Source organism: Lepidothrix coronata, unplaced genomic scaffold (assembly GCF_001604755.1).
Source record: "Lepidothrix coronata isolate B3197 unplaced genomic scaffold, Lepidothrix_coronata-1.0 Scaffold48, whole genome shotgun sequence".
NCBI classification, from domain to species: domain Eukaryota; kingdom Metazoa; phylum Chordata; class Aves; order Passeriformes; family Pipridae; genus Lepidothrix; species Lepidothrix coronata.
The window spans coordinates 3669491-3694464 of NW_016690228.1; the positions used below are offsets into that span (position 1 = coordinate 3669491).

At 38.6% G+C, this 24974-nt stretch overlaps 2 protein-coding genes across 4 annotated transcripts in view; one reads left to right on the top strand and one right to left on the bottom strand.

The window, feature by feature from the left end:
- Positions 1–422: 422 nt before the first annotated feature.
- On the top strand, positions 423–23919 carry SERPINE3 (serpin family E member 3). The gene is made up of 10 exons (XM_017815083.1): positions 423–560; positions 1380–1677; positions 5164–5397; positions 6685–6882; positions 12010–12208; positions 13251–13351; positions 14978–15064; positions 17278–17361; positions 19396–19476; positions 23845–23919. The coding sequence occupies exons 2-9, from the start codon at positions 1419–1421 to the stop codon at positions 19434–19436; spliced, it is 1203 nt and encodes a 400-aa protein (XP_017670572.1). The 5' UTR covers positions 423–560; positions 1380–1418; the 3' UTR covers positions 19437–19476; positions 23845–23919.
- Positions 20930–24974, bottom strand: part of INTS6 (integrator complex subunit 6) — a 40787-nt gene continuing 36742 nt past the window's right edge. For 2 of the 3 annotated variants that reach the window (XM_017815082.1, XM_017815081.1), the window contains 2 exons: positions 24477–24570; positions 20930–21514 (listed from right to left, as the gene is read on the bottom strand). In XM_017815082.1, the coding sequence (XP_017670571.1) occupies positions 21421–21514; positions 24477–24570 (188 nt within the window). In that variant the 3' untranslated portion in view covers positions 20930–21420. The remainder of the gene's footprint in view (positions 21515–24476; positions 24571–24974) is intronic. The other variant, XM_017815080.1, reaches the window with a different exon arrangement.

Consider the following 24974-nt stretch of genomic DNA (forward strand, 5'->3'; position numbering starts at 1 on the left):
TAAAAGAAAATCTAGCTATTTGGGATGGCATTAATTAAAAAAAAAAGGGAAATAAAGACATTTTAATTGCATGGGATTTCTGAATAAGTTTTCAAAGTGGGGGTAAATAGCTGTGTGCCTGGTACACAGAGAGCCCTTTCTCTTCCCCTTTGTGGCAGAGGAATCAATGGAATTCATAGAAAAGAAGGAGGGGGGTGGGAAGAGAGATAGGAGATGCCTTGCTCGGTACCAGCAGGTCACAAGTCTCATGAGGCTCCAGCAGGGCTTGCAAGGAAGTTGCTGACTCTATCTCCATGTGTACCTTTTTGTTCCTTGCCTTGGATTTGCTGGTCAGTGGCATGCTGCTTTGCCTGGCTCTCCATAGAGCTTGTAGCCTACAGGAATTTGGACAGAGTGGTACAGACATCGCCGACAGAGACTCTGATCACTGACTATCCCTTTAAATGCAGTCTCATGACTTAGTCTTTACTCCACTACCTATTAAAGAAGGAGACAAGACGTTCATAGACAGCTTCCATTCAGACACACAGAAGGACACAGAAAGGCAAGACAATTTAACTGTGAGTAAATGCAAAGCATTAGAGGTGTTCTCTAGAGCAAAGGGCATGGAGAAAGATTTGTAGAAAATCCTGAGGTGAAAGAAGGTGCAGTAATTTTTAAAATATACTTGCATACAATCTTCAGAAGGTGAAATTCTGTAAGGAAAGATATTCTGTCATTTTAGCATTATTCCTTTAAATATGAATCTAAGTGTCTCTTAATATAAAGTTGACCAATGCTTGATTTCCCATAAAAATCCGACATGGTGATTTTCTGCTGCAAGCACTAGAACCTTTTGCAAATGCAACCTTATTTTCACTGGGATAAATTTCATAGCAGGAATATCTGTGGGGGAAATTTGAAGCCAGCTTTTTGCAAACTTGGATCTAAAGCCCAGCCTGGAGCATCCAGTTAGATTTCTGCACCTCACGACGGGTGGCCTTTCTTCTGGGAGTGCTGGGGACAGAAAGGAGCTATGGGTGCTCAGCAGCATGGAGACTGCACTGAAGTGCAGTCATCATGTGTGCAGGTGGCTAACTTTTTAACCAAGGGGCTCTTTGTCTCCACACAAGGAAGACAAGGCGGTCTGTAATGGCCAACCATCCTGTATGCTATAGCATTTTGGAAAATTCGATCCTTGTTAGTCAACAGAGTCATCAGCATGTCCCTATGTTTATTTTCTTTTTTTTAATGACAACAGCTACTGAGTAGAACCGGATAAGTATTTTAATAGTGATCATTACTATTGCAAGTGATATGTCAGCACTGATGGAATGAGAAATTTCCTCTGTCAGCTCAGCCTATTACTTTTCTAAATATATCTGTGTTATTAATTGCAGGTGTGATTACCTGGTGGAGAGCGTTCCCAGCTCGCCTTCATGTTGCCCATTTCCTTCTCTGCATTTATCCTCTCTGCTTGCTGCTTAACCAAAGGAAACTGCATCTCCTATGATGAGCTGAAAGAGCTGAAAACTGAATTCGCCATCAATCTCTACCGGCATATATCTGAAGCAGAGAACAGAACCAATCTGGTAGTCTCTCCAGCAAGTGTGGCTGTTTCTTTGGAGCTGCTGCAGTTTGGAGCGCAAGGAAATACCTTTACAGAGCTGCAGGATGCCCTAGGATACAACATTCATGGTATGTACTGCTTAAAAAAAATACTTATTGTCTTACATTTTTTAATAAATTCACAGCTTAATAAGAAGACAGGAATGGGACACGTCATATTAAACTTCCATTTTCTGTCTCACTGCAAGATCTAGTTTAGGAGTGTTTTCTCCATCTTTGATAGGCAGGTATCAGCTGAACAAAGGAAACTCAAAGGAGTAGTTGATTTACATGTTATTGTTCCATTTTTTCCTGAATCAGTGCTTACTCTCTTATGGCACAAAAATACAGCTACATTTAGAAAAGCCGCTTCCATGAACAGCAGAATTGCTCCAGATTTCCTAGAGGTTCATCGTGTCCACTGTGCCCTGCTGTCCCCTGTGTGCTCTGCAAAGAGGTGCCAGGCAGAGGAGAATTGTTTTCTCTCCCACCCCATTAACAAATGAAACCCACAGAAGGTGAATTATCTTTAAGACTTATGATGTTATTACAACTGGCCAAAAAGATGAAAAGTTATCAGAAGGAGACTGGCAGACAGAGATACACATTGACAGATGGATGGTGCAACTGCATCTTTCCCTGAAAGCAGGCTAAAATAAAACTCACTGGGAATTTGGAAGGGATATGGGAAAGACAGATGTCTTTAAATCCAGCATTAAGTCAGCTTAATTTAAGGATGCTGTTTTCATTTTAGCTTTGGATTATCCTACCATCTCACATCACATGTCAAAAACTATTTTACATTATGGGCAGAATGTTTATGAAAAGCAGATGACTGCCTCATCTTCAAAATGTGCAGCTTATATACAAGACTTATGTATAGACGTGACACTGCTATTTCTCAGCATAAAATTCACTTTCAGGGTATGAAAACTAAAGATAAAACCTACAGTAATTTCATCTTCCTGTGCTGTAACCTGACTTAGTTGCCATCACCATTCTGTATAAGATTAATATTCAAAAACCAACACAGCAGTAGGAGCTAACTCTGGCTGATAAATAGAGATACAGCTATCAGCTACATGAACTGACATAGGAACAGTGCATCTATATCATGAGCAGCTGATACAATGAACTCTTGCCTATAATACTCCTATTTCTGTAAATTCAGTTCCTAAACAACATTAATTCATACAAGGATTATACCTTGCTTGATACTTCTGGTCATTAGGGGCTCAGTTATTAAGAAAGAACCTTAAAGAATAACATTTCACAGTGAAATTCAAGCACAGATCTCCACAGAAAATGTAACAAAGAGAAGTGCAGAGGTTGTCAATGACTTGCCAGGTCTTTTATGTTCTCTTCTCATGTGGCACATCATAGCAGGGAGACATATCTCCATTTTAGCTGTCTGTGGCACAAGCCACATGAGCTTTTGCTTTCAGTAATATTAATGCAGGAATGTGAAAATAAAGTAGGATGGGATCTATTGCTATTGGTTATAACAGCATATTTCCAGTAATGGGGAAGGAAACCACTTCCTCAAATGGTCTAAATCAAATAAATAAGTAAAATAAATAAATCAAATATTGAGATGAAATTTCCTATCAGATGAGTAAAACCAAATTATATAGGTATGCATATGTGATAAAATCCCTTTCTTCAACTTAATGTTTGTATTAATGTTTTTGTTGGTCTGCCCTAAACAATAATGAAGGATGAGGTTAAAACCTTAGCAGGTTGAAAACAATGAAAACATTGATGGTTTATTCACTGTTCACAGAGAATCTGCTCTTACATGCACTTGTAATCTTCTTTCAATGTTTGGAAGATTTGTTCACTTTTATTCTAATACTAAGAAAAACAATGCATAAGGGGATGTATCTGTAGACAGAACAAACAAAATGACATGCTTTAAAATGCTTTCTCCTAGCTGATTTATTTTATTAACAATAGAGTATTTTAAAGCAATTTTGAGCTCTTCTCCAAGTAAGAATTCAGGACTTTGGTTAGCTAAGCACTTTGGGGAAGTTACAAGTCCGGGATACCACCCCTCACATCCACATCTACTTCCAGTTTACCATCCTTGATTTCTCACATCTTCCAGAGTGCTCGCCAGATGCTCCCACACTAATGCAGAACGCACAAGGAAAGCACTTTACATCTCAGACTATGTGAGTTTTCTAGACATCTGTTCAAGGAGTTCAGTATTTTACCCCTTATAGAGTGATAGATCCAAATTTTAATACCAAACTTCCCATAGGTGATTAGTCTTCCTCCAGGTTAGCTACTTAAAGTAGTACTATCAGGTCAGAAAACACACACTGGATTCTCAGGTGGTAAAAATCAATAGATGTGCAACTCTCTTTTGCCCCATGAAGAATCTGAAACAATGCAGTAAAAGCGTCCTGATGGCCTGTCTGGCAGCTGGAGTCTCATGGTTATCCTGCCCTTGACCTGAGACCCTTAATTTGATCAGCCTGGGACAGGTCAGTCCATGTGGGATTCACTTCCCTGGTTAGCCACCCCAAAACACCCACAATCCCAGATGGCAGTCCTGACTTCCCTCCTGTTCTGCCCACATCCACAGGTGACTGGAGAAACTGAGTGTTCACTCCCTTTGCCTAAGGCTTCTCGACTCAAAACTAAGAGATTTCCAACCAGCCATAATGGTGAGCTCAGCCATGACCATGGGGAGCCAGATACCTATGAGCTGCCCAGGGCATTCCAGGGTTTCAAGCCAAAGCAGAGGAGCACCTGAGCCAAGTACCACAGCAAGGGACACAATACTAACCCACCTTGAAAATGGTGGCAAGGAATTCATGTACAACAGTGAGCTACTGAGGTTTCACACAGATATTGGGGCACTAGGTGGTGAAATCAGAAAGTTCCTGGTGGTCCCACAAAGCCAAAAGGCACTGATGTCTTGCTAAAGAAAAGCAGTACTCCCGACATTTCCCAGTCCTCATTGAAAACTTAGTTATAGAATGAGGAACTTGTTGAAAATGTCTTAAAGGCAAGTAGCAATTGTACTTGAAAAAAAAGCAGACATGGTTGTGGGTTGTATGAATAGACGAGTTGCTTCTAACACATGTGAAGCAACCATCAGTTCTGTTTAGCATTGCCAGGGCTCATCACCAATACTGGACCTTTCCTGGGATAGGTGGATAATGGCAAGAGAAGGAGACAGTGGTACTGTGGCCAGTCACTGCCAGAGGTACTAGATCTCACTAACGGGAACTCAGAGAGGGCCCAAAACCAAAAAATAATGTACCTTATAAACTGTTCAGAGGTGCGTTTGCATAGAGGTGTGAACCTGATGTGAGTTCAGCTGCTCGACACATCTGCACTAGAGTGATTCCTACAGCAACATGAAGAGTGCTTTACCATGCCTAGAGCATCATCGCCCTCAACAGTAGTGCTTGACAGCAATGCTCCATAAAGTCAAGGGTGCTTCCGTGCTTTAACAATCAGAGGACACCAGTGTCAGCACTGGAGCTGAGAGCTGTGGAGCCCTGGGGCAGTCCTTAACCTCAACATGATAGTTGCAGTTTCTCCCTCTCTCTTGCCTGGCAGATCAAAGCGCGCAGGACTTCTTGCGCACAGTGTATGAAGGAGTGACCGACTCGAGCCAAGGCACAGTGGTTCAGCTGGCATGTTCCTTCTTTGTGGATGCTGGCACGCAGCTCTCGCCTCACTTCACTGCACATGCTGCACGCTGGGCGAACAGCAGCCTGCAGCAAACCAACTTTACTGACCCCAACAGGACCACGGCCCAAATACAGGAATGGATCACCAGTAACCTTGCAGGTAACATAGCAACCTACAAGAATGCACATGAATAACATGCAAAATAAGAGTGATGAGAGAAATTGCATTAAACCAAGTACAGTTTTTTGCCACACTGTGTTGTCCAAACCAAGGCTGAAAGCCAGAAAAACTAATTCTTGTGCTGACATTCATTTTGAACGTGAAGAAAGAGTGGGAATAGGTCTGAACCTCCGAGTATAAATTTGCAGTATCAAGCTGGTAACCAGCTGGCCTCATTCCTCTAATTTTTAAAATGGCAATCCTTTGCAGTGTTTTCACTTTTAATGAGAACAGCCAAATTCCCCAGGGATGATGTATGTGGCACTGAATGCTTTCATGGTGCTATGGGGAACATGCAGAGCCATAAGCTCAGCAGTCAGACCCTGAGTTTAAAAAGTCAAAATGGGAAATAAAAAGAATTTACTTTCCACATAAGCAAGAAAAGTAATGACATTAAATTCGGTGTTAATGAAAAAAATAATTGAAAAAGAAAGTCCTAAGAAGCAGCAGAGCAAAGCAGTCCCTGATTTGCCTCATCAACTTACGTGAATGTTAATTTGGCCAGCAACATATGAGCTGATGTTAAATACACACATTAAAGCTGTCGAAACTAACAAAAAAAAAAATTCTGTCTTTCTCAAATGAACAGTAAGAAGTGATCCAGCTCCATGACAGAAGTGTATTGCTCTAGAAGCAGGTACAAAAATGAGAGGTCATATTGCAGTGCTCACATTGCAATATCAATGAATTAAAAGCAGATCACTCTTTCAGAAATCTTTGAGATACCCAAAGCAGGATCAGTTGAACTGACAAGTAAACAGGAGAAGGGGAAAAATAGGATATAAGCCCCAACTGACTTAGTTACTTCATAAAGCAGTCTGTAGTCATGCCATGAGGTATTTCTGGTACTAATGATGAACACCTCTGAGATACACCTGGGCATATTTAACCTAGAACACCAGTTAGAGCCAGGGCATGGTGCTGAACACCGGGTTGCTGTCATCTGCACCGTTCAGCAAGTAGCACAGTGCTGGCACAGCTTTGACCTTCAACATTGCCCAACTCAAACTCAGTTCCGGGGAGAGCAGGGACCAGCAGGCAATCCAGATGAGGTCCATGTACATGTGGGGAGGGGAAGGTAGAGGGTTAATGGTACCTTATGCGTTTTGCCTCTTGCCCTTCGGGATGGAGAGTGGTCTCAACTTGCTTTATTTAGTCACATGGACCTGGCCTTTAGGCCTGGGCAAGTAGGACACGTGTCCCTCTTCCTGTCTCTTTTCCATGCAGATGGGGATGTGCGTGGCATGCTGTTGGAGACTGCTAGGTCGTCGCTTAGCCAGGTTGCCTTGGTGAGCACCATGTATTTCAGAAGCACGTGGCAAAAGAAGTTTTCCCTTATGGACACTCAGATGTTGCCTTTTACCACATCAGAGGGCTCAACCCTGAAAGTGCCCACGATGCATCATACAGCTGAAGTTAACTACGGTAACTGTCCTTAATCCAGATTTGAGCTATTGTACAGCCTGGAACAGTTTTCTTTATTTATTTTCCACAAATACCACACTAAGATAGTGTTATTTTTCTAGCTTAGAGAAGTCTCGGAAGAAATCCCATCAAATGAAGAGATGACCTAGGTGGCCAACTTGACTCCTTATAATCCCAAGCATTGATTAAACAGATTCTGCATTCAGAATGGTTCCTAAAATATCTACTGTCCCTGTCCTATCCTTCACAGACCAACACCTCCTAGCACTCCATAATAAACTTGTCAGCTGTAGCAAACAACCAAAAGGCACAAAGATAATGGACCAGGAGAAAGGAACATAAGAGACTGAGGGTACCACAGTATAAAAAGTCCTTTACAATAGCATGGAGCTTGCTAAATAAAGCTGCTTAGGAAAGGAGGACCATAGGAAGCACATTTGATCCCATGACAGAGGGGCAGTTAAGACTTAAACTATATCAAGCCAATTTGATTTGTGGGGTAAATAAAAAATTTTCTGGCCCCTCAGTCTAATCCCTGCTTGTTGTTTGAGTGTGTGAGCACCGAGGGAGGATGGCATAACCAGGAACACCAGCACTGCACACCCACCCCTGTGTCTCGGCCTGTTTCCAAGACTTTAGGGTAAAACTGCAGATCATCAGGGTCAAATTCTGCAAGAAAAGATAATTTTTTATGGTGCTTAAACCAAATCAGTGAGTGATTTCAGCACAGGCTTAAACCACTATAAATATAGGTCAAACTTTTATTTTTATAATATATGAATACAGTGTAGGCTACTTTCAAAGGCTTGATGTATGTGGGTTGCTGACAAGAGGACTTATGCTGCAGGCTTAATTTTCTACCAACAGGAATTATGCCAGTTAGCTAAACAATCTCTTTCAAAATATAAAAAGCTCCTTTCCCTTCTACCCTAAATTTCAGAAGTGCACTTGGGTAAAAACCTCCCTAATTCCAAGTATAAATTTTCTCAAGACCGATTTATATCTCTTAACATCATGCCAGCTTTAAGTTAAATAGTTTCTCTTCAGCTTTGATATTTACTCCCAAACGTTATTTGCAAGTCACCAAGTTGTCTCTCAACTTCCTGTTAGATAAACTGAAGCAGCTGGCTCTTCTAAGCTATTTGAAAATGAGGCTCCAATTCTCTACTAGTTCTTTTTTGCACTTTTCCAAATCTAAATCAATCTTTCTTGAGAATAAATGATCAGGAATGTACACAACACTTTTAATGAAGCTATATTCATGCTCGCTAAAATGATTTTAGTATTTCTATGTCTTCCTAAAAGTACCTTGCATAGTGTAGTGCAGAACCAGCTCAGGGTGGTTACTCAAGGTTGGCCCCACCTGGGCCTTTTTCCTTTCTGCATTTTTTTCCAGCTGATGAGAGTCCTCAAGGGGAAGGGGGGGAAATCTCTACCATTTGATTTCCACCACGCTAGTCATCATGGCAAATCACTGTCTTTGATGGAAGTCTTAGTGTGGACAATACTTTGGAAAGCCACTAGTAATTCTTTTCAACCTGGGAGCCCCTCTTTTACATTGCTTTAAGTATCTGCTTGCTGCTTTTCTTTTCCTGCTCTAATTGCCATCACTTTTACCTGTAAATAGTGCCACAGTGAAATTATATTTGCTGTTTTATTTAAAACTAGATGGCTGGATCTATGCCTTTTTATCAAATTAGTTATTGAGCCAAAAAAGTTTATATATTTGTTTGCTAGTTTACTTTATATTGCAATTTATCTCACTTTCTATTTCCTTCTGTGACTTGATTATTCTTTTCTCCAGAGTACTTTCTAAAACTTCCCAGATTACTTTCTTTTTCTTTATAAATGAATCCTTTTTTCCAATCATGGGAAACAACTGAATTTACAGTCTATTAAAACTTTTGCTCACTCATTTGCAATTCCAAACCCAGGTTCTTCTCATATTTTGGGGTGGCGATCATCCAGGCTCCAGATTATTATTCATCTCTCTAATGTGATGAGAACTTATGATGTGAAGTAACGTGAACTTTGTTTCCATCTCTGGCAGTGTAATTACTCTTTTCTTCATTTCCATTAGGAACCTCACCACTATCTTTTGCTCTATCATCAGACTACTTCTTTGCCACCAGTTACAACAAATAATTGGCATGAATCTAAAAAATATATATGCCTTAATAGCTTATATGGCTAAAACATTTTCCTTTGCTGTGCAACAGTCACATTAAGCAGGCAGATGGCAGCTCGTTATTTCTATGCCTTTTTATCTCTAAACCATAATTCACCTGGTCAAGAAATAATTTCTTCTGCTCTTTGCAAGTTTGTCCTTACAGTTACATCTTTCTTTGTGGCACCTCTTCTTCCCAGACACTCATGGTGTGCCCTCCATTGCTTCTTCCTCCTGCCGGGACTGCCAGCTCCTGACCACATTCACACCTCTGACTTGACACACTCCCATCCTATTTACATTTGAACCTTTTACAAGTTAAATTACTTTATTGAGGAGTGCAGTTTCCCTTTCCAAAACCCTACACCTCATCTTCCTTGTTGTTGAGCAACATGAACTACATCAACTCGATTTTTCAGTCCTGGGTGATTTTGTATCACCAGCTCACAGCAAGGGCTTTTGCTAACCATGATGTCTTGAATAGCCTTACCCTTCACTGCTTTAAGAGGTAAACAAATAGGTTTCTTGGGAACATACTTGGTGAGCACCATGTATTTGAGAAGGACGTGGCAAAAGAAGCTCATCAAATACAGCTATTACCTTAAGAATGGACCTTTTCTCCGAACTTTCTCTTTTAGCAGAGAGAAATAAAGAAATGAGAGGTCCAAAACAACAGAAGGCAGGGGGCTGCCAATGCTTATACAAGGGGGTATAGTCAGGGAAAGCCAGTGACCAGGAATTCAGCAGCTGAACTGCATTGTCTGACCCCATATTTGTGCCAGAATCCTTGCAAACTTGATGTGAAATCGTTAGTTCTGCTTATTTAACCACTTGCCTGAACACAAGAACTCCATCCTATCGTCCTTAAGTAGGTAGCTGAAGCACTAAATATTTGCACAGAAAAAGAAGTTAGCCAAAATACTAATCCAGCCTGAAGTATGTAAGCTTTTTGCAGCTGGAGAGACTTTTAAGGAAAGCCAAAATGAAAGGGATCATTTAAAATTTGCTGATTGTCAGGCTTGATTGAGCCAATTCAGTCTTTGTCACTAAAAGTGACAGAAACATTTCTAACAAATCAATTTGAAATAAATGCAAAAGACTGGCTCAGTATAACTAAACAGAGGCCCAAGATAACTTTCTGTCATTATTAAATGATAGTAGCTGTCTCCCACCAGGATCCAAAGCACAGAGTGAGAAAGATTAGCTGTAACCTACTATCAACTGCAACTTTTACAACATTGTTTATCCTTTTAACATTGCCACGAAGAACAAACCAGCCTGGGGATAAGTAACACTGCTCTAAGAAAATGTCAACATTACTGTTCACACACACCTCTTAAACACTGCAGCTACTTTACATATTCATTTTTCCAAGCCATTTGTTAACAACATTTGAATTCTAATTTAGCATATGTATAATCCTTATGGGATGCTCAAAATCAGTTCAAGCAAGGAACGCTAAATGTTCTGACTCAATAACAAAGTCTTTGATTTTCTTTCTAATTAACAAATAAGGAAGCACTGTATAACCTTTGCACAGAACGTGCTAACTTCAAAATATCAGCATGCCCGCATATTAAACCACTCATGCCCAGTGCACTACAAATGTAAATCTTCCTTGTTTGCCCATTGGAAAGCAGAACATCTTTTCCCAGCAAATGATCCACATGCTGGGAGTTAGTTTTAACAGAGCAATTCTCTCTCCGTGGTGCAAGGCAGGAGGGCTCATCTAAGAGCCTAAGATTTAATCTAGCAGAATAATCAGCACTTTACGAATCCTATCTAGTCCATATCTGCAACACTAACAAATATTGTATGCTAAGTATTTGAGACATCCTACAGCTATGTACATATTGCCAAATATTTAGATATTATGAACATAAGCTACATATATTCTGTTATTTACAACCCCTGGTTCAGAAAGTGTGAGCACCTTGAAGTTACAACTACTACAGCTAGGTGAAGAAGGAGTAGATTGAGTATTTTGGATAGCCTGCAGCAAAGGCAATAAGATGTTTGCTTGCAACTTGTATTAAGCTTGCATTTAACTCCTGGTCTGCTAACTAGTACTGAATGTTCCTGAAATGCTATTTATTGGATTCTCAGACGGAAAAATAAGAAGCTAAAATTGTGATAGTGGAATCTGTTCTACTGTGTAACAGAGTCCATTAGAAATGCCTGGTTAAATTGTTCTTTGAAATATGGAATTAAAATGGTACTTTAAAATGGTTATTACAAATTGTTGTATAACCAATTGCAAGTTTGGAAGCCCTCCAGCTTTTACTCTTGAGACTAGTTTTTATAACCTTCATCTGATTTTGATAGATTTTTGTGCCCAGATTTTCAAAAATTATAAATATGATGCTTAAATAAGCATAAACTATTGTTTAATGTAACTTTTTTTTTTTTAAATAAGGCTAAAACTGATTTTTAAAAGTCACAAAGACAGAAACATGAGGCAAAGTAGATTTCAGTTAATTAAGTAGGATACTCCATTTTGTTTTTGTAACTTCTATCAGCACTAAAATTTTAGTGAAAGATATTATAAAATTGCATCTTTAGTTAAAGAACATGCATTGCAGGACGAGTCATCACAGTTACTGCGATTGCCTTGGTAATATTTTTTTAAACCCTGAGCAAGGAGGACAGCTATTATATGAGAAAGTAATAACATACTCATGCTCTCTTGAGGCGCTGCTTCGGCTACTATTACTTGCACTAGCACTTTTCTGCCAAGATACATACGTCTCTCTCACAATCAGCTCTGTTCAGACGAGAGACTGTTGTGAGTTAACAGCAACCTGAGCTGGCTACGAGAATCTACGTACTAGAGACAATTCCTTAAATCCTACCACAGCTGCTCTGAACTGTCTGCTGAACCTAGCTGGGGTTGTGGGTTTGGGGGGAGTTTGGTTCCCCACTTTGATGATGAAATAAGGTCTACATTTGCCCACCCACAGGCCAGTTCCAGACTGCGGCTCTGGAGGCGTTCAGTGTGGTCGAGTTACCCTACCTGGGGGAGAAACACAGCATGTTCCTAGTGCTTCCCAGCCATAAAAGAACACCTTTGTCCCAGATTGAGTCTCACCTTTCTGCCAAAGACATAACTCTCTGGGCCAACAGCTTAAAGAGAACAAAGATGGACATTTTTCTACCTAGGTAAGCAATGTTAGCACGACAGCTTCACTACTTCAACTGTCAGAATTTCATGTGATAGCACCTTCACGAGCAATGTGTGAGCAAAATCAAGTGACATGCTTTCTGTTTTGTTATTCATCTCACGATCAGAGATGGCCTTTCTTAAGGCACAAACAGGTGAGCTGGGAAGTACAAGACTTCCTGGTATGCTCTGTAATGTCTTAAAAAAATGAAGTATTGCAGTTAATCCTACAGGTTTTACTTAAAATTTGTTAGGGATTAACAATCCTTTAAAGACCTAAAAGACATATGTTGCTGGACCTTTCCCACACTCCATTTTTCTCTTTGCTTAAGGGAGAAAAAAAATATATAACCTTGTAAATACACACTATTGTGTGTTTTTTAAACTTGTCAGTATACTACAAAAAGGCACTATACAAAGAAGTTGTGCACACCCCTACCCTCACAGTCATACCCATCTTTTCCATGCACAAACCAAGCTCACATCATTCATTTTCCACTTTAGTCATTTGCTGTTGTTAGCAAACACACATACCTGGAGGTACTTTCTATCATCTGTTCCACTGAAATTGCATAGCAGGAGGAAGCAAGTACAGGAGGCCTTTTGTGGCTGTACCTATTGTACGGATCAGCATGGAAGGACTTCATTACACATCTCTTACTATGCATTCATCACATTAATGAAGCCCTGAGAAACTGTTTATGCATTAATATTCTTCTTCTCCAAGCTAATCATTGGCAAATGTTTTGAAGTGCCATTTGCTATAGCCAAACTTGGGAAAATGCAGAGTTCATATGCCAAGAAGACTGAAAGGCAATCTGAGTGCAACAGATGGTGGTGAGGGATTCCTTCTATTAACAACTTCAGGTGAAGATGAGGTGCTTTTCTGCAAAGTACACTTAATCAGACAGCATGCACTGGTCGCATACAGGAATAGATGGATGAAATGGAAAGGCTTGAAATAAATCGCATCTGTTATGCTTTTAACTCTATGAAACTACAAATACAGCATTTAAATAAAATCTATCATAATAATTTCAGGTTCAGTATTCAAAGCCTTTTTGACCTAAAGACAGTTTTTTCTGCCTTGGGAGTTAAAGACGCATTTGATCCCATCACTGCTAATTTTAAAGGCATTTCAGGTAAGAGACTTGACTAAATACAGAATGGTCCTCGACCCAACAGTTGTAGACTTCTACCTTTGAGTGATTTGGTAGACCTGAGCCTTCTGAATTAATTGCACTGCTTTCTCTGCGAAATTTCAAAACACAGCTTACACCTCAACTGCTCTATTCTATCAATTGATTTTATCAATTTTGCCAACTGATAAAATTTTGAGCATTTTTGTGGAAAAGAAGAACCTGAAAAGGACAGGGTTGGTTTGGGTCTTGAGCTTACTTTTTCCTTCTGATTTCTTTAAGATTAAAACTGTCAAGATGGCATAGGCCTGAAAAATGTTTATTTATTCAGAAATTTAGGAATGCAAGTTGTACTAAAGCATCCTATTTGTGTTTTTAAATAGTCATTAAACAGTTAGGGATGCTGGACCAACAAGTCTGTATTTCAGCTCCTAACACTACAAACAGTAGTGGTATAGGCCCAGGTCACATTATCTTGCTAATCCAGTGAGACCAGTGGATGGAGTTATACTTTCCCTTTGCTAAAATACTGGTGTTATGACTAAACTCTTGGTTTTGGAAGCCTGAAATTCTTCTGCTCCTTGGAAAATTTTTGCCCCATTTAATATTAAATACAAAAAGAACCCAAATTATCAATTTTCTTTCTTCTTCGACTACTTCCAGCAACACAAAGATTTTCACCTTAGTCATTTCTGCTCATAGTAAAGACTCAGAGTGGTAGCAGCCCAGAGAGCACCTTACATTCTTGTGCATGTGAGAGAATAACTGGAATTCCTTCAGTTCAAACCTGCTCTTACAGAAAAATTACTTTCCTGAGATGAACCTCAGAAGGCACATTTCTCACGGAGTTTTTCATGCCACTTTTAAAATTGAACATAGCAGTGTTCTATTGCTATGTTCTATATCTCAGACTGCAAAGAGATGCACATTAAAATAATTTTGCTGCTCACTTTTTTGTTAAAGCCTGCTGCTTTGTTTATTGCAAACAAGTATTAATATACTGATGAAGTGTGCAAAGATGTATTTTATAAAGTTAATATCTATTTAAATAAGACACATGCTTGGAGGAAATTAACTCCATAAACAATATAATTTAGCAGCTTCCTTCCTCTGTACGCACCCTGGTAGCTTCCATCAGAGGATAAGGCTTGTAGAAGTATTTGACAAGAAAAAATAGTCTGCCAACCTTCCCTGCTTTCTGCCCTCCACAGTCAGCTAGAGAGAAGCAGGCTTGTAATACTCAGTAGCTTTCTGAAATAGTTTTTTTTTCCAAGCTCCATTTTATGTCACAGTCCCATTGTTTTTTCCTGAAGAGCATTTTTTTCCTGTTGTTTTCCTTTCAATGGTTCCTCAGTTCTTGCCTTGTCCTCACTGTGTTAATTAGTTTCTACTTTCACCATGTAACCTTGCCTTCTACCACAACCTGGAGACCTCTCAAACTAGTAACTCCCATCCAGCATTCAGTCCACTGTTGTCCATATAGGGGAAAACCAGTTTAGGTGGTTAAAATACCTAACAGTTATAAGATCCTTAGATTCTGCAGGAAAAAAGGCAAAAGCATTCTGATTACTTTTAAAAATAAGTTTGTAATGGAATTCAGAAAATAACTATTAACATGGTTTTTTTCAGATCAAGATAGTCTTTACATTTCGGAAGCTATTCACAAAGCAGAGATTGAAATAACAGAAGATGGTACAAAGGCATCAGGAGCTACAGGTAAATCAAATATACAGACATAACTTCTCATTTCTGGAGCCTCTTACAAAACCAACTACTAGCCTTTTTTTTAAAATAAAGCAAACAAGTACAGTAGCATTTAAATGTATGCCTAATCTAAATTTAAACTTTTATATTTAACACACTTCCATTTTACCTTTGTAAATGTTTGTAAGAACCTGTAATTTTTCATCTCAGTCTAACATGTAACGGCTCTAATGAAAAACAACTTTATCAACCCAGGGAAAATTCTGTTTGAGAAAATACACCACTTATTTTTCTGTTGGTCAAATATGTTTATCCAGACCATAAAAACAAATAATGAGAAAAGCTTGGTAGTATTTTATCTATAGTGCCTGAACTGCTATAAGATTTGAAGATGATCTCTTTGATAGCACTAAAATGTAATGATGGGAAAGTTTTACGAAGACAGGCTTGATTCTTACATACTTTGAAGTGTGGCCTTCACATGCAGTAGCTTCTGCTACAGGATCATTTCCTCATGAGCAGCTGGGGCTGGGTGAACAGGGAGATTCAGAGTAAAATCTCAGCTACAGACTACACAGCCAGTAAATTACCTTCACCAGCTGAAATCCTTCACGCAATTTACATAAAGCAGGGGAACCAAAATTAGTGAGCTGTGTCTTCCTCCCTTTTTTTTTTAATTGGTCACGTGAGCCTTATCAAAGAAGGCCCCTGCTTTTCTTGTTTTGTCTTTGGAAGCCTCAGATGATCCAAGCAAGCATGGAAAGCAACTGTAATCCTAAACCCCTTCCATTCCTTCTCTGAAAAGGCTGAACTTGCCCTCAAGCCATTCAAATATCAGCACAGCAGCAGGGTGATCATTAACCACTTCTCATCTTTCTCCTTCCCTGGGCTGTGCCAGCTGTAGACATGCTCCACACGCACAATGCAAATGCTAGTGGTGGTCCTTGACTGTGGATCAGGGCAAGATCTGAGTCTCTCCCACTTCTCCTCCTTGCTTCCAGGAAGGAATTCAAGAGGCACATAGAGAGAGTAGTGAACCTCACTGCAGTGTGCACATTCCCTCACCCAAATGTCCCACAGTCACAATGCAAAAGGAACCTGAGCACACCTGAGTTGGTGTATTTATAGTATTTCTCTAGAAACAGTTTTGAATCTGACACATGTAGTACACAGGTGGGTGTACAGTGAACAGTTGATGTAACCAAGTTAACCTTTCTGCAGAGCTGTAGTTTTAAATTTTGAAACTATTTTCCTCTCTATTACTTCTCATAATTTTTCTACTAATCCCTACACAAAATAAAAGCTTTTAGATGGCTTCAATCTGAGGGTAATAGACCTTTATCCCATTGAAACCAATGCCAAAACTCCCTTAACTCCAGTCAGACCAAGCTAAGAAACTGATTTTAAAATATGTTTGTTCACTTTAAAAGTTCTGGATCTAGTCACTTGGTGGCTTGAAAGCAAAAAACAGGCATTTTTATGAGCATTAAAACACTGCCTCTCAAACTAGTTTTACTGTGTCTTGAGTCTTCAAATTAATTTCATTGTTTTAACCTCTCAAAAAATAATCCAAATCTGCTGGTTTTAGTATTGGGGTGTTTTGACAATGCATTCTTAATACTACATAGCTACAAAGAATAATTTATTTAAAGATGTATTTTAATAATAGCTGAGACATCATAATTCTTAAGGATTCTTTATTTAATCTAATAATTAACCCACGAACAGAGAATGGAAAATCAATCATAACTTGAGATTGAGGATACTTCGGTTTTGTTCAGAGCTCTGACAAGGGAAATTCCAGGATGACAGATATTTCTCTGCTCCATGTCTCCCAATTAGAAAAGGGACTACATTTGTGCCTTGCTTATCTTTTTCATCAGAACAGCACAGCCAAGAATTGCCAAGGTGAGGCAATAGCATGGTATGACTTCAGAAGAGTTAGGGCTACAATAACATCAAGAATTACATTACCTTTGAAATCCAAAGCCAGAAGGACTCACTTCAGCATCAAAATACACACAAATCACCTGCATGTAGTCTCACGACTCTGGACTCATTAATTCAGACTGATTTCACTGTTGGATAAAATTTTTGGTTTATAGTTAAAGCAGAGGAGCAACTCAAAACTCAAGGTACTAAACATCAGAGCTTGAGGGCACTGTACAGAAGATGCAAAGAAAAGGGATGCATTTTACTAATGCTTTTTCTTTGTTGCATTACAGCAATGGTATTACTAAAAAGATCTCGAACACCTATTTTCAAAGCAGACCGACCCTTCACATTTTTTCTGAGACAAGCTAATACAGGTATGCATGCTCTGCCTTTCAGGAGCAGAATTCTTCACAAGTAGCACTGAAATCAATACAAGTTCTTTCTAAATAGCCTGCCATTCTTCAATCCAGGAAATTTCATCAAACATGGGAACAGTGGGGTTTGGGTTTTTAAAGCAAAAAGACTATGGTTTAATTTCCTTAAAAAGAATGCACGACTCATAGAAGTCAGATTAGCCTCTTCTCTGGATGCAGTACGACCTCAGAGATTTCTACAACAGCTTTAGGCACTAGAAAGATCTTAAAGATTTTAAATGCCCTAACATTAAATACTGAACTCCACAGGGCTATTAAAATTACAAACTGGCCAGATTAACATTGGAAATAGTTAAAATAGAGATCTTTCCCTATAAATGAAACTTACTCATGCCTATACTGATAGCAAACAGACTTCTACCAAAAAAAAAAAAAAAAAGAGCATTTCTTTTGCAACTGGTAACTCTTGACCACCCCCATACCCGAACAAAAAAAATCCAACCAGAAACACAAACAAAACTGCAGAGCACGTCTTGAGAGAGAAGCATCACAGTGCTCCTTTAGCTTCAGTATTATTGTCTCATTTCAGATGTCCAATCACATTATTCCAGAATCTCTGCCAAAAGAAAACACTATATAGCTCGTTGGCAATAATAAAAATTGCATTATGCACTATTTAGTAGGTATTTGCTCCTCTGAAGCATCAGGCCATCTCCAACAGCTCTTACCATTCTTAGCAATGCAGTAAATTTGCAGCTTAAATAAATCCTTCAAACCACCAAGTTTCTCTCCTAAGTGGGGAACACAGTAATTTATAGGGTTCAGTAAAATACTGGGGCCTAATAAGAAGACCACAGAGAATAGTTTTCCTTATCTGCTTCCAAGCAACACACTTCTCTTAGTCAGTGAATACCTGTGTACGCAATATTCTGCTTTAAAAATCCGTATCTTAACATTTCAACATCACAATGCAAGCAGCTATTTTTAAAAGAGAAAAATCACTACACCTTGGTGGAAGTTTTGTTTTAAATATGCTTTGGCAATCATTAACAGTTAATGAACAAAAGCATTTTTAGTTGGCTAACGCGGAATTTTAAAATAAAAAAGCATCAATTAGCTCATCTATGAAGCCTGAGCCACAGATTCTTCAGGATTAAGAACAAACTGATTTTGGTGAATAGAATGGCTCAGTTTATAATATATGTTATATAAAGGAAGGAAATCAGATTGTAAAACAAGATTTTTATGTGAGGTATAAAATACTTTCTAATCAACTCAAAATCAGAAGTACATTTCTGTACTTTTAGCTTTTTAATGGAGTCATTTTGTTTACTCAGACTTAGTGACAATTTTTTCAGGTATGAAAAGGGGAAAGGGTAAACAAGATAGATTGTTAGTATATTTTACCAACCTATCTAGAGGTGCTTAAAACTCACTATGTCCATAAGTTCACAATGAATTTTTATGCAGACCAAGAATCTTCACTGCATCAATCTTCTAGTAATAGTAGAAATATATTTTTCCAAGACTTAAAATGGCATAGTTCTGCTCAAAATAATTAAAAAAGTTAAGTTTTTTAATTTGAATTTCACATTTGAACACATTCCCTTTGAAGGACAGGCAAGGTAACAGCAATACACACAACAACAAATCCAATGTATCTGAGGCAGTGATTTCATTCAAGGGGTTGTAATAACATCTTCTGTAACTAAAACACAAACACAAAGCAATGAACTCAGGCTCTGTTTTCCTCAGTTCAGAAGTGATTCTTTAGCCAATGGTTTGGGTAGGTTTAAGATTTTGGCAAACTTCTAGTTTGGGCTACCAACTACTTGAAAAGGTCTTTTTGCTTTTAATATAGAAATGTTCAAATTATTCTAAGACAAGGGTGCAATTGCAGTCAGTTTTTCCATATAAGCAATGAGTGATTCCATGATTTGCTAATCCCATGCTTAGTTTATGTATTTAAACTGAACTACACTTTGAAAGTGAGCCCCTAAATTGAAATAACATTAATATTGTTTTCATTTACAGGTTCAGTACTCTTTATAGGAAGAGTTACAAATCCTTCATAATAAGCACTAAACAAATAAACTGTCTTCTGTTCCTCCTATGGTGAGCTTTCCTCCAAAGAAATTAAAGGCTACATTATATGTACTTATTAAAACACTGCTTTAAGCAGTAACACTTTTGCAAGAAAAAGTGAGAGTAAGCCCTCCACTACTTTAATACATTGTACATACTGTTGGAAACTTATAGCTGTCTAGGAATCATGAGCACCACAACTACAGCAAAGACAGTAAGCATATAAACATTTGAGAAAAAAAATGAACAAATTTTGCCCCCTAAATATTTAACAGTATGGGCCAACAGCTGCTACTTAACTTCATCATGGCTAAAAGCTTGACTGTTGCTGAGTATATAGGTCATCTGAATGAAAGTATCCTACAAGAAAGTTTTGTGATGTTATTTTTCAAGCACAATTTCATTTCCCTGTCCTGAAGTAAAAAGCTGAATAAAATTGAAATTCAGTCTGACCCCAGACAGATATAATCCAGCTGAGATAGTAAGGTATCGAGCAAACAGCATGATGCTGTGAAAAGAAAATATAGTTGAAAGACTTTCACAACTGGCACAGAATCATAGAATCATCAAGGCTGGAAAAGGTGTCTAAGATCATCAAGTCCAGCCATTAGCCCAGCACTGCCAAATCCACCACTAAACCAAGTCTCTAAGCACCACATCTACACACTTTTGAATGCTCCCAGGGATGGCCATTTTACCACTTCCCTGGGCAGCCTATTCCAGACAGAGCAGATAGGAAGCAGAAATACCCACTCAATCAGTGACCAAACAAATATTTTTGCCAAAAAAGTAGCAGTACTACCTTTACTACCTTTGAAGTGTATGCAACACAGAATGGACATTCCCAAAGAACACTGAATGAAGCTAAAATCATCTAGAAAATGTGAGTTTTTTCAGCATCCTGACAAAAGCTGGGATACAGCAAGTGTTCAGCGACTCACAGTACAAGCACCAGAACCCAAGGCCCAGAGATTCTGGGTGAAGACTGCAAACCACTGACTCCTACGAAAAGCAGAGAGGTTTAGCTCCCACTAAATCAAACAAAGCTTTCTAGAAATTCAGGGCACATCTAAGCACAGATGAAAGACAAGGCCAGTAAAGCAATCAGTGATATTTTGTGTCCAAGCAGCAGCACCTTCTGGCTATTCCTGCACTTGTAAACACATAAAAACTTCTGACACAGAAAAAACCTGTGCAGCCTACTGACTCATGCTTTACCCCACTCTATCTCTCAGTAGAACTGAGAGGTTTGTCATTGCTGCAAATGTGCATACAGAACATCACCAAACAGAGAAGGGTTAATATATCATCCTACTGTAGTTGCAATTCAGCATTAGCTTTCTTTCACCCATTCTCTGATTAATGGAATACCCAGTAATACAAAACACTTAATTCTTTAACACTGATACTAGAATATATAAGCTCTGAAAAGGGAAGGGAAAATTAATCACTCCAACAAAAACTGTACTCAAACCTACACAAAGATTAAAATAGAGATTTTATTGATGGAATAACAAAAGTGCTTTTCTTAAATATTTTTCAAAATACATTTATACAACTTACAATAATATATCCAAAATAACTGTATATACAAAACATTACCTTGCTTAATGTATGTGCTTTTTTTTTTTTGAAAATTACAAAGCAACTTTTTGGCAAAGTTCAACCTTAAGAGGTGATAGTTTTGAAGGTTGGATTAAGAAAAATAGAACCTGAGGGAAAGTGACACTTATGTCCATGACAAGCAAGAAGTTCTCCATTTAGTTAAATAAAAGTGTTTTCGTAGTATTTTTCACATTACAAAAATAACAGAAGTGGAAAAAAAAAAAGAAAGATGATGGATACTCTTCTCATCATTTTATAGAGCAGCTCATTCTTTCAGGTACAGGAACTTGGAGATAAGAGTGCATGTCAAAAATGAATGCAATTAAGGACAGCAGTGCCCTGCTGTGGCTTTCTCTTGTGTGCAGTTTCCTAGCTGCTGTTGATATGGTTGACCTGATTGGATCTGCGATGGATTTCTTCCAGAAAACTCTCAAGCTGTTCTATTAGCATCCGTTTTTTAAACCTGTATTTAAAAGAAAACATGATAATGGATGCACACAGTAATACATGAAACATCATTCAGAAAACTTCTCCTGAACCCTGGAAGGTTCAGCTATTACTTTAGGACCAGCACATGGTGAGACTACAAATATCTCATATGTATATACGCTGTTCTCCTAACATTCTGGTTAACTGCTAACTTGCTTTTCCATTTAATGAGTACAAAACTACGTTTACTACAGTCTACTCTAGCACATTGCTGAACATCACTCAGCCCTCATAAATCCAGGTAAAAGCAAGTTAAGTGTTTGCTTCTTCTAGAAGTAGTTCTGAAATACAGAAGTAAAATATCTGTCAAAAGAACTGTAACTCTAAAGCTGGCAAAAGCTTTTAGGAATTATTTGCATGCCTTCATGGTGCATTCACAGAAGGTTAGTGAAGTTGGTACTGGTGAAGGAACAGCCATTACACAACGCAGAGCAGATTTCCTGACAAAAACACAAATTAGATTTTGAGAAAGAAATTAAAGAAAAATACAGGCATAATCCATACATCTGGAGTCTCTGCAGTTCTATTCTGTATAGATTGAATAAATCTAAACAGTAGGCCATTCTGTCACCTTTGCTTACACCCCCTGCCTCAACAAGTAAAACTCCTTGCTGTTTCCAGATAGGTGCAGAAATGTCACAAGGGGAAGGGCTGAGAAGCCACTTCTGACCAATGCTTTGGTAGCCACATGTGTGCTCACAGACAGGCAGCAATGAAAACATTTTGAACTATACACCAAGTTCAGTTCTCTGACCTGACTAAAGCCCAGCAAAAGCCTCTAGGTTCCAGTCAGGCATCCTGGTCCATGTCATTGGCTCACAGAGACATGGTATCTGCCCTAATTTCCCTATCACAGGAATCTTCACAATCCCAGCTTGACTATGGGGAAAACAAGCTCCCATTCCCAACCGCTATGTCAGTGAATACCCATGCTCTGGCCTCTTACCATCTTTCTTACAGTTGTCCTCAGTATCCCACAGACATACCACATTTAAGTACTGCTTCCCCTCCATTTTTCCTCATTGCCTCTCAAAAGTGATCGGTTTTCTGCTGCCAAAAGAGGAACTGTGGGCCAGTCAGTTTCCAAAGGAAGCTGAAAGCTGGGGACTGTTTTATAAATCTTCCTCTCCCTTTACAACTATAGTGGACTAACCTCCAAAACTGAATGGGGCTCTTTATAAACACACTTTGTTGCTGAAGTGATCCAGAGCTTTCCCTAGCCTGTGTTCAGAGACAGAGCTTCTTGGAGCAGGGAACGAAAGCAGTCATCCCAAATTTGAATTGCATTCCATGGCATCGTAAAGTCAGCTATCAGTTAACAAAACAAAACTAGGCTGACAGCTCTGGAAGGCCTAGAGATGTTTCCTGTAGGGAGCAGGAAACCTGGGTTGTGATAGCTTGCCTGGATAAGGAAAGAGGCAAAGAAGTGAACAGGGTTTGTAGGCAGTGTTATCCAGGTGGATAAAATGATCACACTCTAAAAACATAACCAACAAGAGAAGAGGAGGAGGGAGATCAAGCTGTTCCTACACTCAAATCAATAAAAATTGAAGTTGACAACAATCAGAAACAAACAACAACCAGAAACAAAGAAAAGTCAGCCTTTTCCACCAGTAGATACAGAAAACTGTAGGTTATGGTAGGAGATAGGATTTAATTCTGATGCATTCAACAGCAACACTCAATCACTACCAAAGGTTGCAGGAAAAGTGTCAACTCAAGATAGGTGTAACAAAGAGGCTGTGCAGAAAAAAAATGAGTTACAGGTGATCTTAAGAGTCTAATTTTAAAGACTCAAATATTCTAACCCCACTAAAGGCTGCCACAAACTCCAAGAGCAACACTATTTTTTGGTGTCCCATGACAGTGAGGAAGCACGTTTAACCTGCAAGCTATGCAACAACTCTGACAGGCAATATATCAACCAGACAAAAGCATGATAAAGTAATCGTTGCTATAGAAAGAGCATGATCTATATAAATTTACATGCCTCGCCAAGCTGACAATAAAGGCTAGAGGATCTGTACAAATGTCCAATGTCCAGTGCACCTTAAACTCTTAGCATGGTTTTATCCAAAAATTACTTTGTCTCTTGATCATAAAATTTGTTCAATAATGCCACAGGAAAAAAGCTGACTGCTACAAAAATAGAACAGAGGAAGAAAAAGCAACTATTCTTTGAAGTTTTGGAAGTAAGCTTTAAAGTTAGCTATATTTATGCTGCAAGCAAGCTGCTGGAATTACTAGTTCCCTGGAACTCAAACATTATTGGTTCTAATATGTTTTTCATTTCTTTCCTCTTAGTTGATATGCAAAAGGTGAAGTTTGGACAGTCTATCTACAGGATACTGTAAGGAACAGTTTCTACCTGGATCAACAACACAGGGTTTAAATCCTCAGCAAGTCTCTTCTCCAGTGAAAAGCTACCTCCATTTCCAAAGTCTCAGGCAGGACTATAATGTTGGAATTAAATGTCTAAAGAGTAGACACATGTTTACAGAGCATACCTGGATGTCAAGACTATTTTTAGGACAAAATTTTGAGCTGATGCAGAATACTTAATTTCAACTGTTTCTGAAAGCCCAACTCACAGTAATATGCAACTCCATCAGATTTTCAAATTAGCAGTATACTTACACCTGAACTTTGAAATCTGAATGATCTTTTTAAAGTTACCTACTCTTTCTATCCCATTGTCCATCTACGTTTACAGTGACTTGACAGTTACAGTTGCTAAATTTTTAAGACAAAATCTGAGGGGAAAAGGTAAGCTTGTGTAAACAACACCTCAAGAAGCTTAAGCATTTCTGTTTTTTCATAGGGAATTGCTTACTTGCAGTGCATTGTTTCCAAACGAGTAACTGCATGGTTGTCAAGCAGTTATGTATAGCACTACATGGTGCAGTTCATAAGATTAATACAATTCAGTTACCTACCTTGAAGCTTCTTTAATAACATTCTGTAAAAATATCAGTCGGGTTTGTAAGCTTCCTTGTACATGTTTCAGTAAAAAGAAGATTCTTTCATACTCTTAAAGGTAAAGAAAAGAAAGAAATCAGTTATTTAAAAATGCCTATACAGATATCTCTTGAATAGATCTGAGTGAAATGCAACAAACTTCAAGTTTTTGTAAGCTTTCAGGCTGTATCTCCAATCACAGTAATGACATACTGTTTAATGAAAACTAACATGAAAGAACAGAGATTATTGCAGTTTAGGGTATTACTGGAACACCTAACAAGTTAAGTTTAATACTGATGATACAAAACCCACAGCTTTCAAGAACATTGATAGGTATAGCAATATTTTAATCACTCATATAGGAAGTTTTTGGCAGAGGTTTTAAAACAAACCTTTTCAGCTTTAAATGTATTTTGCTTCAGTCTTATAGTTCAGTACATTTCTAAAATGGTAATCTAATATGAATTCTTTGT

Coding starts and splice junctions, on each gene's coding strand:
- SERPINE3 (XM_017815083.1), top strand. CDS start 1,419: ATGTTGCCCATTTCCTTCTCTGCATTTATCCTCTCTGCTTGCTGCTTA. Junction 5,398..6,684: donor GATCACCAGTAACCTTGCAG/GTAACATAGCAA, acceptor TTTTCCATGCAG/ATGGGGATGTGCGTGGCATG. Junction 6,883..12,009: donor TACAGCTGAAGTTAACTACG/GTAACTGTCCTT, acceptor GCCCACCCACAG/GCCAGTTCCAGACTGCGGCT.